This window comes from Cervus elaphus, chromosome 22 (genome assembly GCF_910594005.1).
Source record: "Cervus elaphus chromosome 22, mCerEla1.1, whole genome shotgun sequence".
NCBI classification, from domain to species: Eukaryota; Metazoa; Chordata; class Mammalia; order Artiodactyla; family Cervidae; genus Cervus; species Cervus elaphus.
Genome location: NC_057836.1, coordinates 10,109,120 through 10,124,803, shown reverse-complemented (window position 1 = coordinate 10,124,803; position 15,684 = coordinate 10,109,120). Strand labels below are relative to the sequence as shown.

General features: G+C 54.2%; 2 protein-coding genes across 7 annotated transcripts in view; both read right to left on the bottom strand.

Annotated features, from left to right (window-relative positions):
- Nucleotides 1-14,098, bottom strand: part of BAIAP2L2 (BAR/IMD domain containing adaptor protein 2 like 2) — a 29,768-nt gene extending 15,670 nt beyond the window's left edge. Inside the window, exons 1-7 of the mRNA XM_043881710.1 lie at nt 13,879-14,098; nt 12,680-12,755; nt 11,740-11,826; nt 11,230-11,291; nt 2,946-3,017; nt 2,629-2,745; nt 1,657-1,803 (exon numbers count right to left, since the gene is read on the bottom strand). Of these exons, the coding sequence (XP_043737645.1) occupies nt 1,657-1,803; nt 2,629-2,745; nt 2,946-3,017; nt 11,230-11,291; nt 11,740-11,826; nt 12,680-12,755; nt 13,879-13,929 (612 nt within the window). The 5' untranslated portion in view covers nt 13,930-14,098. The remainder of the gene's footprint in view (nt 1-1,656; nt 1,804-2,628; nt 2,746-2,945; nt 3,018-11,229; nt 11,292-11,739; nt 11,827-12,679; nt 12,756-13,878) is intronic.
- Nucleotides 14,099-14,880: 782 nt separating this feature from the next.
- PLA2G6 (phospholipase A2 group VI) overlaps nt 14,881-15,684 on the bottom strand; it is a 57,170-nt gene continuing 56,366 nt past the window's right edge. For all 6 annotated transcript variants that reach the window (XM_043881708.1, XM_043881709.1, XM_043881705.1 and 3 more), the window contains one exon: nt 14,881-15,654. In XM_043881708.1, the coding sequence (XP_043737643.1) occupies nt 15,510-15,654 (145 nt within the window). In that variant the 3' untranslated portion in view covers nt 14,881-15,509. The remainder of the gene's footprint in view (nt 15,655-15,684) is intronic.

The window sequence follows — 15,684 nt, the reverse complement described above, 5'->3', positions numbered from 1 at the left end:
TTGGAAGGAAAGTTATGATCAACCTAGACAGCATATTAAAAAGCAAAGACATTACTTTGCCAACAAAGGTCCGTCTAGCCAAGGCTATGTTTTTTCTAGTGGTCATGTATGAGTGTGAGAGTTGGACTATAAAGAAAGCTGAGCAGCGAAGAATTGATGCTTTTGAACTGTGGTGTTGGAGAAGACTCTTGAGAGTCCCTTGGACTGCAAGGAGATCCAACCAGTCCATCCTAAAGGAGATCAGTCTGGGTGTTCATTGGAAGGACTGATGTTGAAGCTGAAACTCCAGTACTTTGGCCACTTGATGGGAAGAGCTGACTCATTGGAAAAGACCCTGATCCTGGGAAAGATTGAGGGCAGAGGGAGAAGGGTATGACAGAGGATGAGATGGTTTGATGGCATCACCGACTTGATGGACATGGATTTGGGTGGACTCTGGGAGTTGGTGATGGACAGGGAGGCTTGGCGTGCTGCGGTTCATGGGGTTGCAAAGAGTCAGACACGACTGAGTGACTGAACTGAACTGAACTGCATTTGCCTTGATTCTTGGACCTAACATTCCAGGGTCCTATGCAATATTGCTCTCTACAGCATCGGACCTTGCTTCCATCACCAGTCACCAGTGAATGAAGCACCAGTGATGGAAGCAATCCTTGATCATGGAACTATTAATAGATCTCACATGCTGCAACTAAGAGTTCACACGCCACAACTAAAGATTCTGCGGGCCCCAACTAAGACCCGGAGCAGCCAAATAAATACATAAATAAATATTTTTAAAAGAGGAAGAAGCAGCAGCTCGTCCCTGGAGGATCACTCGGTGAGAGGAGGGATATGGGAGAAGGCCCAGCCTTGAGGCCCGGGCTGGGTGTGGTGGTGACAACTGAAGAATGTCAGCCACAGCGAAAATTAGTCACTGGATCCATTCAGGTCTCCTTCCTCTGCTCAGGGCCAGAGGGCCCCTGGGTTTAGAAACAGAGACTCAGAGAGGGCCTGGAAAGGTTAGGACGCTGAGGTGGAGAGGCAGGAGTTGGCTGCTGGCTGCTGGGGGCAGCTGACTGCAAGGAGTCGGGTCTCCTGAATGGTAGCCTTTGTTTTCATCTTTGGAGGGGAGAGAGCAGAGGCAACAGGCCCTAATCCCACTGGGCTCCTGCCTATGCCAAGCTCCACCCTTGTGCCAACCTTCTGCAGGGGTGATTATTTCCCTTCTTTTCCAGATAAGAAAAGAAGACTCAGGTCTGAAATCACTTGCATGAATTTGCAGCCAGGGTGCAGTATTTGGGAGACTAAAGAAGAATGCAAGGAAATGGAAAGAGAAACTAAACAAGACCACAAAAAATCGGGACTTCCCTGAGGTCCCAGTGGCTAAGACTCCAAGCTTCTAATGCAGGGGTCGTGGGTTCAATCCCTGGTCGGGGAACTAAGATCCTACATACCATGCAGTGTGGCAAACAAACAACAAAAAAGACAATAAATGAATGACTATCTGATGATACAAATAAAGAAAAAGAGTAAATAAAGTAAATATCTAATATCTACAGAGTGGAAGGAAAGAAGGGGATGGGGAGGGAGGGAGGGGAATTCCAATGCACTGCCAGCTCACAGAGAGCACAGCCCCTAGAAGGTTCCATTAGTGGTTCCCCAGCCCCAGCTCACCCGGCCAAAAAACTGCAGGAAGGTGTTGGAAAGCAGCAGGTGCTTCTCGGCCAGGAAGCGGTAGCGCCGCTTCTCCTCCAGTTCAGCCGCCCGCTGACTCTCAGACACGAAGGCCTGCATCTGAGCATGCAGCCGGTTCACGCTCTCCTGGGGGAAAGGGAATGCTGGCTGGAGGCCGGGGGTGGGTCCCTCATCCAGCCCCGAGTGCCAGCTGTCTGAGGCCTCCCTCTCCTTCCCAAACCAGCCACCTCCTCCTGGAGGCCTCCCCTGAGCACCCAGCCCCCACCCTCCCTTCAGAGCCTGCCCTCTCCTGTGAGTCTGGGCTCTGCCTGCCCTCCAGCCCTAGGGCACTTCTCCCAGGTCGGGCTGGTGTCTGAGCCACCCCTCTGTCCCCAGAACCGGGCACAGGGCTGAGCCCAGAAGTGAGGCCTAGGGAAGTTGGTTTAATGAAAATGCAAATTAATGGATTAATAACCCCCTGCTTGGGAGGAAAGATTCCAAAGAGGAGAGAGATGAGCTTAGTAAAGGAGCCAGGAGAGGAGGGAGGAGAGGAGATAAGGTCTTGGAGAGGGAGGCCAGGCCCGGGCCCTGACCTAGGGAGGAGGGGCTGGGCTTAGCCAGGGGGCAGGAGGCGTGTGTGCGGGGAGAGTGACCGGGCTGCTGGTGGGTTACGCCTTTGCACCGTGATTAGGGGCAGCGTGACTGAGGACCTCAGGTTTCCCCAGTGAACTAGGAGAAGGCGGGGAAGCCAAGGGAATGCGAGGAGGGCCACACAGTGACTAGGCGAGGAGCGCTGTTGATGGTGTCCCTGTGACCAGGGATGCCCGCCAGGGGCCGGCTGACCCTCCAGCTATGCTCACCACTTGGGGTGGGGCAAACCACAGGCCTGGAGTAGGGCCGGTGCTGGGTGGGGGAGCTCGGGTGGGTGCCGGGGGTCCCTGAGAAGCCCGGGGTCGTCCCTAGCCCCTGCACCTTCATCTCCCGTGCGTTCTTGTCCCTCTTGCGCTCCATCCGCCACAGCTGGGACATGCTCTTCTCTAGGCTGGCGGCTCGGTGGCGGTACTCCATCTCGTAGTGCTGGCGGCTGTCCTTGGATGGGGTGGAGAGAGGACGGAGACCCCCGTGTCCACGGGCTCAAGGCACCCGGCCTAGGGGGCTCAGCTGGGAACGTGGACAACCTGGGCCCAGTCAGTGCCCAGCACCGGCCTCAGTGTGCCCATCTGTCAAATGGGGAGAGGCAGTCCTGCTGGCGATGGGCTGGGGGGGCCAGGATGGGTGGCCAGACTCACTTTGATGAACTGCATGTCCAGCTTGGTGTTCTTCTCCATGTGCTGCAGCAGGTCTCCATGGAATGTCTGCACCTGTGTGGAGTGCAGGGTGGGGTTGATCAGGGCGACCCGATCATCCCCCGGCCCCGGTGTTCCATTGCCCACCGTGCTCCTGACACACCAGGCTCCTGACCAACCATCAGAGAAACAGGTGTAACAAGAGACCTGGTTGGACGCAGGATTAAACAGTTAGACATACAAAATATTTAGTGCAGTACCTAGCTTGAAACACACCCTCCATAAATGTGTCGATACCTTCCGTTTCTCTGTGCCTTGATTATGCCTACCAATCTTCAAATACCAACTTCCTCACGCCCTCTGCTGGGAGGCCCTCCTGACTCCTTAGGCACAATCCATTATTCTTTCATTTTGTTTCTAGAATGCGTACAACGTCTTTGGTCATTGTTTATTCCTCCAGCCGTAGGATGGAATTTGTTGCTGGGCCCCTGGTCATAGCCCCATTTGTGAGAGTAGCAGGAACCAGGTATGTTCCGTCTCTGTATTCCTGGCACCAAGGGCTGGGCCTGGCTCAGTGAAAGTGCTCACAGCTGTTCACAGGGGTGGCAGGTTCCCATGGCAGGTGGGAAGGAGGTGGCTGACCACGCGGGTGACCAGGAAGACCAGGAGGGCTATTGAGCTCAGGCTCAGAAGAGCTTCATTCTAGAAGTTTTAGTTCCTCCTCCAATTTGCCCTGTAACTTTGGATGAGTTGCTGTCCCTCTCTGGGCCTCTGTTTCCCCATCTGTAACGGGAAAGCTTTGGCCAGATGCTCGCTATAGTTCAGCTCTAGAACCGAATGAACTTTAATTCTGTGGGCCTTGGTGATCAGCTGGCACGTTCCCCTTTGTCCTCCATCATCGCTCCCTGGGTCACTCGGTATTGTTGGGACATTTCACCTAAATCTTCCCAGCTGCCCCCTTTGCTCTCAGGTTCAGGCTGCCCACTGCCATCTTGGGGGACCATTCCACCTCTGCTCAGCCTTCTCTGTCTGCCCGGCCCTTCCCTGGAGAAACCCTGCTCAGGAACCCTTGGGGGATCCTGCCTCCCACCCCACGGGTCCCCAGGCTGTGCTGTGGGAGCTCTGTCCCTCAGGAAAAGGAATGCTGGCAATCAGAAAGGCCAGCAAATTAGAAAACTTTTCAGTGTTTCTTCCACAATTGTTTCTGAAACCTTGTTAACTGGTCTATAGGGAAGCTTGGGTGTGACCTCCTTGGGGCTGGCCAGGCCTTACATCCCCGATTGTGGCTCCCAGTGTGTGTGCTGGGGGTGGGAGTGTTTCAAGCCGCTCTGAGTCCCTGTTTCTGCCCCAGAGGAGCCCTTTTTTGCTGGATCCAGGCAATAAGGAATGGAGACTTCTGCTCTGTACCTGCAGGACATCCCAGTTCAAGATTTCTGCTCAAACACAAGATGTCTGTTCCTGAAAATTCCCACATCTGGCAAAGCCACCCAATATAAAAACAGGGCTTATGGAAGATGCAGGGTTGGGGCCGACCCTCGAAACCCTGGCAACCAGAGCACTAATAGAGACGGTGAATGGTGCTGGAGGGATGAGCTTGAACCACAACAAAGGCCACAGAAAAGATTAAAAATGCGCGAGACCAACAGAAAGGACACACGGGCAACACCTTAATTACTGCAGAGCTGGCATGCTGAGGCAACACAGGAGGCGGTGGGGCTGTCACCATGGGGCGCGTGGGAGGCGGTGACACCTGCTCCCAGCTTAGAGTCCTGGGAGGCTCGGCGCCTTGCTCTCCCCAGGGAGGCCTGGGTGCAGGAGCTCTTTTAAAATGTTCTTAAAATACAGCTTAAAGGGCTCTTGCTGTCAGTGCAGTGACAAGTTGGGGGTTTTCTCCTTCTTCTTATTTCTGTTTGCCCTGTTCCCCTCCTCAATAACTAGGAGACATCACTTCTGAACAAGCCACTCCCATGTCATAGGATATGGCTCCTTCTGCTTCCAGCCACGTAGGAACTGAGTCAAACCACAGAAATGAGTGTTAGGGCAGGACAGGTGGATTGCATTTCTTCCCATGACCAGGGCTTGGCTGTGATCACTGAGACTGTAGAGGACACAGACCCAGGATGCCTCAATCGGACAGGGCGCCGGCACCACTGGGTTAAAGGAAAGTCGTCACCAAGCCCTTAAAGAAATGGATCTAATATGAAGTTTGATACTTGAAGAGACCTTTGAGCTCTTGCTCTTGGGGAACCAGAGGGTTGCCTATAATTAAGCAGGTGTTTCTGAAACAAGGAAGTCGCCTACTCCAGTGCAGGCTGAGAATTCCCAGCAAATCGGAACAGAGAGTGCGGTCCCCTGCTCCCCTCCCCATGGGATACGCTCCATTAGCAGGTCCTGTGAGCTCCTCTGTACAGAAGATGAGAGCAGACCCGCTGTCACGAATGTGCACTGTAAGTTCCATGTTTCGAGGTAGTTCAGTAACTGCATCCATCAATACAGGAAAAACCCCTTTCAAAGAACTGTCTGTGTGGGCTGACCACAATTCTCCTCCTCCCATTTGCTCTTGAACACCCTCTTTCAGGCTACAGCCCGACCAACTACACCAACAAGAGTGTTGTCAAAATCACCAAGATTCCATCCACATCACTAAGTCCCATGATCAATTTTCAGGACGCACCCAACTTCTCCTGTCATCATCATCAGACACGGCTGAACATGCCCTCTTCCTGAGACACCTTCCTCCCTCAGCTTGCAGCCCACCCCCTGTCCTTGTTTCCCTTGCATCACCCCCTGACTGCTCTTCTCCATCTTTTTCTGATTCCCTCTCATCTCTCTGGTCCCCGAAGGTTGAGTTGCCCTGGGGCTCAGACTGTGGGCCTCTTCCCTTCTCTGTCTACATGGTGAGCTCGTGCAGTCCACAGGCTGCCGACTCCCAGATATATATCCCTACCCAGACCTTCCCCAAAATTCCAGTCTCATCCATACATTATTTGGGCTCCATTCAGAAAGAGGAAGAGACCAATACTGAAGATAGGCTACGAAGGTATTAATATAACATACAGACAATAAGAGTCCCTGAGAAAGAAATGCAAAGAAAGAGAACAAAAAATTTTCTAAAAAACTGAAATTAAAGAAAAAAAATAACAAACTATATATTGAAAGAGTATGCATAACAAAGAATATTGTCCCAGACTGACTAATATCAAGATATATTCTGGAAAAATAACTAGACTTAAGAAAAAGAAAAAAATTGTGGTCATTTGAGGCAAAAAAGATGGTTGGATGGCATCGCTCATGATTCATGACTCAATGAACATGAGTTTGAGCAAACTATGGGAGATAGTGGAGGACAGGGAAGCCTGGCAGACTGCAGTTCATGGGTTCACAAAGAGTTGGACACAACTTAGTGACTGAACAACAACAACAAAGGCAAAAAAGCAAATGATTTACAGTGGAGAATATAGATTATTAGACTTTTTTTCAGTGGCAACATTCAAGATGAAAGATAAAGGAAAAAGGAGAAAGAAAGAAAGGGGAGGAGGAAGAGAGTGAATGAAAGAGGAAAGAAGGAAGGAGGGAATGTGAGGCAAGGATTTTATATCCAGCAAAACTGACTTCCCCCAGTACAAGGAGAACAAGCTGTTCTCTCGGTGTCACAACTCAGAACATTGTTCACATGAGCTCTTCCTGTGGGGACAATCAGAGAACAAGATCAAAACAACAATCAAGACATGGACATGGGGTTGGAGGTGAATATTAAAAGCATAGCTACTTGTAAACAAAGGTCAGTGAGGGTGAAAGGGGAGCAGGCACGGTGTAGTGGCTCTGGGTTCTGACAATGTAGACAGAACACAGCTGCAGACACTGTGCTTTTCACATGTTGAAGATTTATGGCAACTTTATGTCGAGCAAGTCTATCGGCACCATCTTTCCAAACAGCATCTACTCACTGCATGTCTCTGTGTCACATGTTAGTAATTCTCTCAATAGTTCAAACTTTTTTTATTATTGTCATAATCTGTTAAGGTGATCTATGATCAGTGATCTTTGATGTTACTCTCAGAAAAAATTGTGACTTGCTGAAGGCTCAGATGATGGCTAACATTTTTAGCAACAAAGTACTTTTAAATTAAGGTACATTGGGGTTTTTTGACATCATACTATTGCACACTTAATAGACTACAGTGTTGTGCAAACATGACTTTTATATGCACTGGGAAACCAAAAAATGTGACTCGCTTTATTGTGGCATTTGCTTTTTTGCAGTGGTCTGGAACAGAACCCACAATGTCTCCAGAGCATGCCTTTGAAAGTGGGGCGGGAGGCTGCAGAGAGCAAATGTAAAACAGACTTTAACTGTTTTCAGAAATCATATTGGTGGTGGTAAAATCAGTATCATTATTCAGCGGCTGTTGTGTATATGTAACGTGATATAGCAAATGGTAACTGTGGGATATTCTTCTTCTTTTTCTGTGTGCTTGGGAATCAGGACTTTTATGGGAGTGCGGGGGGAGGCACACTGTGCAGCTTGCAGGATCTTAGTTCTCTGACCAGGGATTGAATCTACACCCTCGGCAATGAAAGCATGGAGTCCTAACCAATGGACTGCCAGGGAATTCCTGAGTATCAGGACTCTTGATGTGGAACAAAAGAGATACTGGCGGAATAGAGAAGAGGTTAACTAAAAACCTGGTGCTAAATCTGCATTGGAAGTATCAGTATTAATTATGAAGAATTCTATCTTTATATACATACATGTGTATATTTATGTGGTTTGTACAAATGTATATATGTATCTATGTATGCACGCATCTGTGTATGTATCTAGGCATATGTATCCTATCTATTATATACACATATGTTTTTATGTATAGCATTGGCCACTGAAAAAGTCTAGGAACAGTGATGAACCCAGTAGCACTGGACACCCTCAGTGAGTAGATAATGGTCTTGAATATCACTTCCCACTAAAAACAAAAAATTTTTTTAAAGGAGAGATGGAGAGATGACTTCATGGAGAGATGATTGATTCCGTTTGCAGATTAGCAGAAGTACCAGATGAGAACAATCTTGTCAGGCTAGATAGCAAGGAAGCTGTCAGACCAATGAGGGTTGTGCCAAAGAATTCATGTGCCAGACTGAAGAGGCTGCTGCTGGTCAAAGAGGGAACACTGTCAACTTCAGTGAAATAATGATTGCAAAGGAGTAAAACACATCCTCTCCAGTCATGCCAAATGGATGGAACCTGAGTCTGAGCCATCCTCTGGATCCAGGGAACAAAGGAACAAGCTGAGCTGCGCCAGGATTGTTCAGAAAACCAAGTCAAAAGGCCCCAAGTCCTTCGATGGATAAATTGTAAGGACAAGAAAGGGATGGTGGAGGAACCACGAGATTAAAAGAGACTCAAGAACATATTTTAAAAGAGAGAGAGAGCAAGACAAATTCTAGTGTCTGGGTACATACGACTGGGTGATCAGTAATGCAGAAACACAAGGCAGTGTCAGACGAGTGGTCATTTTTGGAGGAAGAGAGGGCCTGTGATTTGATGGGGGCCTGTGGAAGGGCCTCAGGGAGGCTGACAAAGTTCCTGACCTGGGTGGGAGTTTCAAAGGCAGTCTGCCTGATAATGATTCACTGAGCTCGAATTTGTTCCGTGACATTTTCTGTGCCGGTATTTTATTTTGTTTTTTGGCCACAAGCCATGTGGGATCTTAGTTCCCCAACCAGGGATCAAGCCCGTGCCCCCAGCACTGGAAGCAAAGAGTTATTTTAGTTTACAATAAAAAAAAAGGTTTGGTTTAAAAAAAAACACACACACACAAACAGCCCAGATCCTGCCATTCCTTTGCTCAACACACTCACAGGCGTGGCCAGAGTCCTGACAATGTCCACAGGGCCTGGCCCCTGTGAGCCAGGGGTCATCTCCACACTGGCCCTCGATGCCTCCACTCCAGCCATGCGGGCTTCTTCAAGCTTTCCTGTGTGCCGACTCCTCTGCCTAGAACACTTCCCGCAGTTGTCCCCCTGCTTACTCCCTACCTCCTTCAGGCCTCTTCTCAAAGTCACCTCTCTAGAGTAGTTGTCTTGAATATCTGTTAAAAGTCACATCCCCCTAATACTTTCTACTCCCTTCCCTGTTCTCTTGTCCTCCATAGTGCATTTTGCATCTAACCCATCACACATATGCTCACTTATTTGTCCTGGGTTTTGTCTGGCTCCCCCTTGGGGAGAGCAGGGGGTTTTGTCCGCTGTATCCCCCGCAGTGCCCATTGCAGTGCCTGGCATAGGGTGGTGAATAGTTGTCAAATGAGTGAGCCCGAGGGGGAGATGGCCTCTGGTGTGTTGGGCCCAGTGTGGCTCTGGCCAAGGGCCCTGCCCTGTTATCGCAGCCAAGACACTGGTACCCAAAGAGGGCAGCTCTCCTTACAGAGTGGGCCTGGGTGACCCTCATCTCCATCCAGCCCAGGTGTGCCACGAGTGACATGACGAGCCATCAGACACAAGGAGAGGAAGTCACAGGCTGCCAGGGTGGCCTGTGCTCTGTAAGTCCCCGCCCAAGCCCCGGGAGATGACACAGGCTTAGCACTAAGCCTCAAAGTGTCTGGGAAATGGGCCAGGGATATGGTTTTATCGAGTGGAGGTGGATGCTTGTTTTCTGCTGGTGAAACTCTTCCCCATTTTGCCACGGCTATCAAACTGGTGAGTATTTTATGGTGTCCCCAAATTGCACCCGGACGTCCAGTGTTTTCACACACACACATTTGGGAGCCATGCAGTCACAGTTAGTTGAAATTTCTTTCTGAGCTTCCCAAGGCCCTTCATACCCAGCCGCGCCCACCTCTCCTCTCCACCAGCTCCATCCCCAGCTCTCTTCTGCCGGATGCCATGCTCTGCGCATGCTCAGCCCACAGCACCCCCTGGAAGGCCCTCTCTCCTCCTCTCCCTCTGGTCCAACCCTGCTCCCTTTTCAAAGCTTGTTCTCTCCTTCCCAGGCAGTGAAGCCCTGCTCAATGCCAGGTCCCCGTCCCAGGCCTTGGAGCTACAGAGAAGACCACACCCCAGCCCTAGCACAGCTCCCAGTCTTGGCAGGGGTAAAGACAGGGCATCAATTCTGCTTCTAATCATAGCTAAGGTACATAGAGGGCTACAGGTGCCAGCGTCAATAATTAATACTTATCCTCTTAAGAATGTTATAAGGCAGTTTTGATTATCTCCATTTCACAGACAGATAAACTGAGGCACTGAGGTTAAGTAGCTTGTCCAAGGTCTCAAAGCCAGCAACTAGCGAAGCTGGGCTTTGGACCCAGGTGCTCTGGCGCAGAGCTGGTTTTCTTCACCACCACTTGCTAAGAATGGATGTGTGTGTGTTCTCGCTCAGTCATGTCTGACTGTTTGTAACCCCATGGACTGTAGCCCTCCAGGCTCCTCTGTCCCTGGGATTTCCCAGGCAAGAATACTGGAGTGGGTTGTCATTTCCTCCACCAGGGGATCTTTCCAACTCAGGGATCGAGCCTGTGTCTCCTGCCTTGCAGGGGGATTCTTTACTACTTGAGCCGTCAGGGAAGCCTAAGAACAGATAGAAGCATCTGTTGGAGTCCAGAGGAGGAGAGACTGAACTTGCCCAGGTATCAGGAAAGACTTCCTGGAGGAGGGGACGACGGTGCTGGCTGGCAAGGGTCAGGGTGAGTGGGTCCTCAGCTGGAGAACAGTGTGACAGCCGCCTTCGGTGGGAAGACCAGGCCGTGTCTGCAAGAGGGCAACTCTTTGGAGGGTCCGGGCTATGACTGGGGTACCAGGGAGGCTGCTGGATCAGCAGGGCCAGGAATCCCTCACAAGTGGCTGAGTTTAGTTCTGCAGGTCACGGGGGTGTGGAAACGTTTTCTCCTGGGAGTGATAAGGTCAGATCACTAGCTGCTCCCTGGGAGAGTGGAGGGAGGGGTTAGGGAGGCCAGTAGGGGCAGGGCCCTGGGCCTGATGCACCTGGGTGACGGGCCTTTCTCTTCCTGGCTCCTCCACTCACTGTGGAATCTTGGGTGAGTGACTAGATCCCTGACTCAGTTTCCTCCTCTGTGAAATGGAGATGGAAATGCACCTGCCTCCAAGGTCGCTGATGTGCAGGTGAACATGCCCGGCAGAGCCTGGCCCTGGCAGGGGTGCCTAAGGGCAGCCGCGGCTGTCATGTTACCAGAGTCCTCTCTGAGAAAGGGCGTGGAGGTTGGTCCCTGGTCCTCCACAAAACGCCGCCCACTCTCCCGAGTGACCCCAACGGGCCGCGGGGTCTGAGACTCACCACCACCTCGAGGTCAGAGTTCAAGTGCCGCTGGGTGTCAGACATCTGCACCAAGATCTCACCTGGAGGCACGGAGGGCCGTGGCTTCAGTTGGGGGAGCTTGTCCCATCACCCCCTTCCCACCAGAAGGGCCTGCCCAAGCTGGGTTTGGGGACCAAAGTCCAGGGATTTCCCACACGACTCTGGGACTCTGGCAGCACCTGTCCTACCCTGGAGAACTCCTGCGGGGAGGGGTAAGGAGGGGCATGGGTTCCAGAAGGAGAGTCTGGGCACTGGGCCCTTGGGCTGCCAAGCCCATGTCTTTGGGGAGGACTTCCTGGAAGAGCCAGGCTGTAAAAGGAACCCTCTCTGGGACCCGCGAATGGGGGGCAAGGCAGGCCCTCGGCCTGAGGGGAGGCGCCAGGAGGCAGAGCCTGGACCACACGAAGAGGTGGGGGGAGGTGGAGCTGTGAGGCGTGTCCCCCAGGCCCCTGAGGTCAGCAGAGCGATAGGGGAAGGGGCGTGCCTCACCCAGAATCTGCGAGGTGGAACTCTGCAGGGCCTGCTCCCCAATCTTCTGGATGGCGTTGAAGTACACCTCGGCCGCCTCGGACAGAGCTGCGACGAGAAGGGGAGGCGTCCAGCCGCAGCTCCTCCCCTGTGTGCTCCCCACCCCCCATTCTGGAGGGCTCTCCTTCGGTCAGGAGAGTGTGGGGGGCTCTGGGGGGGGTGGGAGAGGGAGGGGGTGCCTGGGCCATGTGTGTGTGTGTGTGTGTGTGTGTGTGTGTGTGTGTGTGCGCGCGCGTGTGTGTGTGTGGAGAGGTAGCGTTGGCCAGAGGAGAAGCAGGGGTGGGGGCCCTCCCTGGGGGGCAGGACCCTGTGGGTGGGGGTGCAGGCATCTATGTGTGTCAGAAGGCGGGTGTGGGCAGGGGTATCAGGAGGCGCAGGTGTAGAGGCTCAAAGTGGGGGTGGCATGGGCTCAGGTCGCTGGTGCGAGGACTTTAAACTCCTAAAAAGCAGGGAGGGGTTGGTGACGCTCAGCCCTGGGTGTGTCCCCAGCTTGTCTGCTCCAGAGCTCACAACTCTCTGCTGATTAGCGCTGGGGGTGGGGACGGGAGCTGTTTGCACAGGCACTGAGTGAGGGGAGAGATTTGGCTGTAGGTGGGTGGATGGGGGGCTGGCCAGGGTGTCAGACTAGGGGTGCTGAGGTGGTCTGAGTATGGTGGTGGGCTCAACAGCTGGCACTGTGGGGTGACATGTAGAAGTGTGTGTGGTTGAGGTCCTGTGAGCCCACGGGGCTGGGCACTACATCTCTGGGAGCGTCTAAGGGACACATGAAGGTGTGTGAGGGGTCTCTGGACGCAGGGCGTGAGGGTGACTGTGATGCATGGGAGTGTGTAGGGACGAGGCTTCACGGGGTGCAAAGATTACAGTGGAACGTGCGATCGCGTGGGTGGGGCCGGGCACTCACCGTGGAAGGCCCGGAGGTAGTTGTTCCCCAGGTACACCAGGTTCTCCAGGGCGGGGTTGAACTGCTCCAGGATGCTCTGGAGTCCGAGGGCAGCGGGAGGGAGGGTGGAGGAGGGGAGCAGAAGACCGAATGAAGGATGGGACTCAGGATCAGGGTGTCCCCCCCAGCCCCAGTGAGAAGCCTGACTTGGGGGAGCCCGCTTAGAACCCTGAAGTCACCCAGAATCCTGGCTTGGCTGCAAGGGCCTCAGAGGCCAGGATCCAGGCCAGCGTCCCCTTGGCCATCTCCTGCTCACCACCTGGCCAGTGGGCACTTGCGCCTAGAAGGTTCTCCTCCCACTGGGCTGAAGCCTACGGTCTGTCATAGCGCCCAGCTGGGCACGACTCAACCTGCCCTGAGTTCAGGACCTGTGGGCTGCTGACAGCCACCTCTGGGGCAGGGGCAGAGCTTGCCCTGCTCAGAGAAGAGCCCCTCAGGAGCCAGGCGAAGGCTGGGTCACGTGGGCCACCACATGGCCAGTGGAGACCACCCTGGGTGATGAACTTAAGACTTGGGTCTTGATTCAAATCCCAGCAGGCCCTCTTCCTCCCTTAATGTCTTTGAGCAAGGTGTTTCACCTCTCTGGCCTCATTTTTCTTATCTGTCAAATGGAGTGATTATTTTCTACTCCACAGGTGGTGTTTTGTGAGGTTTACAGGTTGTAAGGGTCCTATACACCAGAGGTGCTCAATAAATGTCTGTGGAGACCGCAGCAACCCCTCTGGAGTGGGGTAGGAAGTTTGAGTGTGGGGCTCGGAAACCAGAGAGACAGACAGGCACAGATAGGGAGACCCAGACAGAAAGAGACAGAGAGACTCCTCCACCCTGGGGGTCCAGGTCCAGGCTCTTTGGGTCCCCTGCTCCCAGCTAAGGCCACCCTGGGTCCTGTCCTGCTGCATCCAGTGTTTGGGAATTGGGGGCTCCAGTTGAGTGCTATCTCAGCAGGCCTGTCACTCATGGGATGAACCTCTGCTCTGGGAGGCTCAGGTTGGGGCTGGAGGGCCAACTGCCCCCAAGGGACCCCACCCCCAGGCCCACAGCTCAGCCCAGCCTGGTTCTGGGCCTTCTTTCCCAGAATAAGCTGCCGCCCTGCTCACCCTCTGTCTTCCAGAGCAGGCTGAACCTCGAGCCCTGGGAGGGGGCCCGGCCCACACACTCACCTTGTAGATGGCCATGATGGATCTGTAGAACTGGTCCATCTCGGGGGCCATGGAGTGGGCGTGCCCGGGCACTAAGCGGGTGTTGGCAGGGCTGGGAGCACTGGGGGTCGGCACCCTCCGATGGCCACTGCTCGGCGGGCAGCGAAGGAAGTAGCAGAGTGGGACCCAGCGAGGGAGGGCCGGCCGAGGAGGAGGTGGCAGCTTAATTATTCACCAGCCAGGGATGTCAGAATGCGATCTCTGGTGTAACCAGACCCGGCGGGGAAGGCATCCTGTGACGCGGGTGGGTTCATGTGACCTGCCCTTCAATTATTTACCCCTGAGCCGCGGACCAGTGGGCACGCGTGGATGGTCACTCTCCCAGGTCACCGCCTCCAGGAAGAGCCTTGCGCAGGCCTGCAGGGACCCCTGGTCATGGGGGGCCCCCGGCCCTCCCATCTGCCTACACTGGGCAGTGCTCACCCTATTGGGCTCAAGCTGTGCAGTGACCACCCCGGACCCTCCCTGACAGCCCCTCCCTGCGGGGGGAACACACCCACATCTCGTCACTGTTCTCAGCCCCTTCTCTTCCCCGAGCCCCTCAGACTTGCACCCCAAGGGCTGAGGCTCCCACCTCTGCTGCCGTACGCACCCCGCTTCCTCCACATGCTGGAGACGGGGCGGCACAAACCCCGGAGTCACACCGACCTGAGGGCACAGTTGCTCACTCGCTGTGTGACGGTGCCCGAGCCCCTTGCCCTCTCTGGGTCTCATCCCCTCTTCTAGCAAGTTGGGCTCTCCCTTGCCCTCCACTGTGAGCCAGGTGGGCCTGGCTGCCGCTTCTGAACACACTTCAGGCTGGTTTGGGGGAGACTTAAAGGGAAGAGATGTCCCCGCCCTGGGGAGCCTGGGAAACAGAGCTTCCGTCCATCCGGCATGGACCCAGGCAGATGACGGTCAAGGCTGAGGGGGGCTGGTGGGTGGGGGGCATTCACACCACTCACACACACAACACAGGCCAACGGGAATCAAACCATTTATTTCACGGTTAGGGGCTGTCTCCCGGAGCCCACTCTACACATAAACCACTTCCTGGCGGGAGGAATAACTGAAGTCACAGGAGTGACCTTTGAGAGCCGCGGAGAGCTCGTGGGTGGGGTGTCTCTGAGCGGGAGGATGGCTGGGGTGTGCAGAGGGGCAAAGTCGAATGGGACACCCCACTCCGGGGCTCCCTCCTGAAGGGGCGGTGACGGCCTGCTTCTCGAGCCCCACCCCAGGTGAGAGGGCTGAGGGTGGAAGAGGTCACTGCAGCCCCAGGGACCAGGAGGAGCCTGGGGCCCTCGGGGAGGCCAGGGCTGGGCACCGGCCCCGGCGCCCTTAGTGTTTGAGCCGCCAGGGCAAGGGGCCCGAGGGTCGTCCTTGGCGGTTAGGGAGTGGCCGGAGTGAGGCTCGAGGCTTTCTAAGCCTGGAGTGACACAGATGCCAGGAGGTAAGGACCGAAGCAGAGAGAGGCCTTAGGACCAGCCTCAGGCCACAAGCCCGGCTCCCCCAGGCCGGGCCTGTGGACCCAGAGCAGCCTGGGCTCGGCTCTGCCCAGCGGCGGCATGGTAGTGGTGGGGGAGCTGGAAGGGGGATTTGGGGGCCTGGCAGCCTCACGGCGAGAGCAGCAGCTGGACGAGCTTCTGGAACTGCTCCCGATGCTCGTAGATGTAGACCTCAGTCTCCCAGAGGGCATTGACCAGCACCGTGTCGTTGACCTCGTCTAGCATGATGTCCGTCCCCAGCTGGGGGTTCAATCTGTCCGGGGCAAGGAGGAGGGGTCATGAC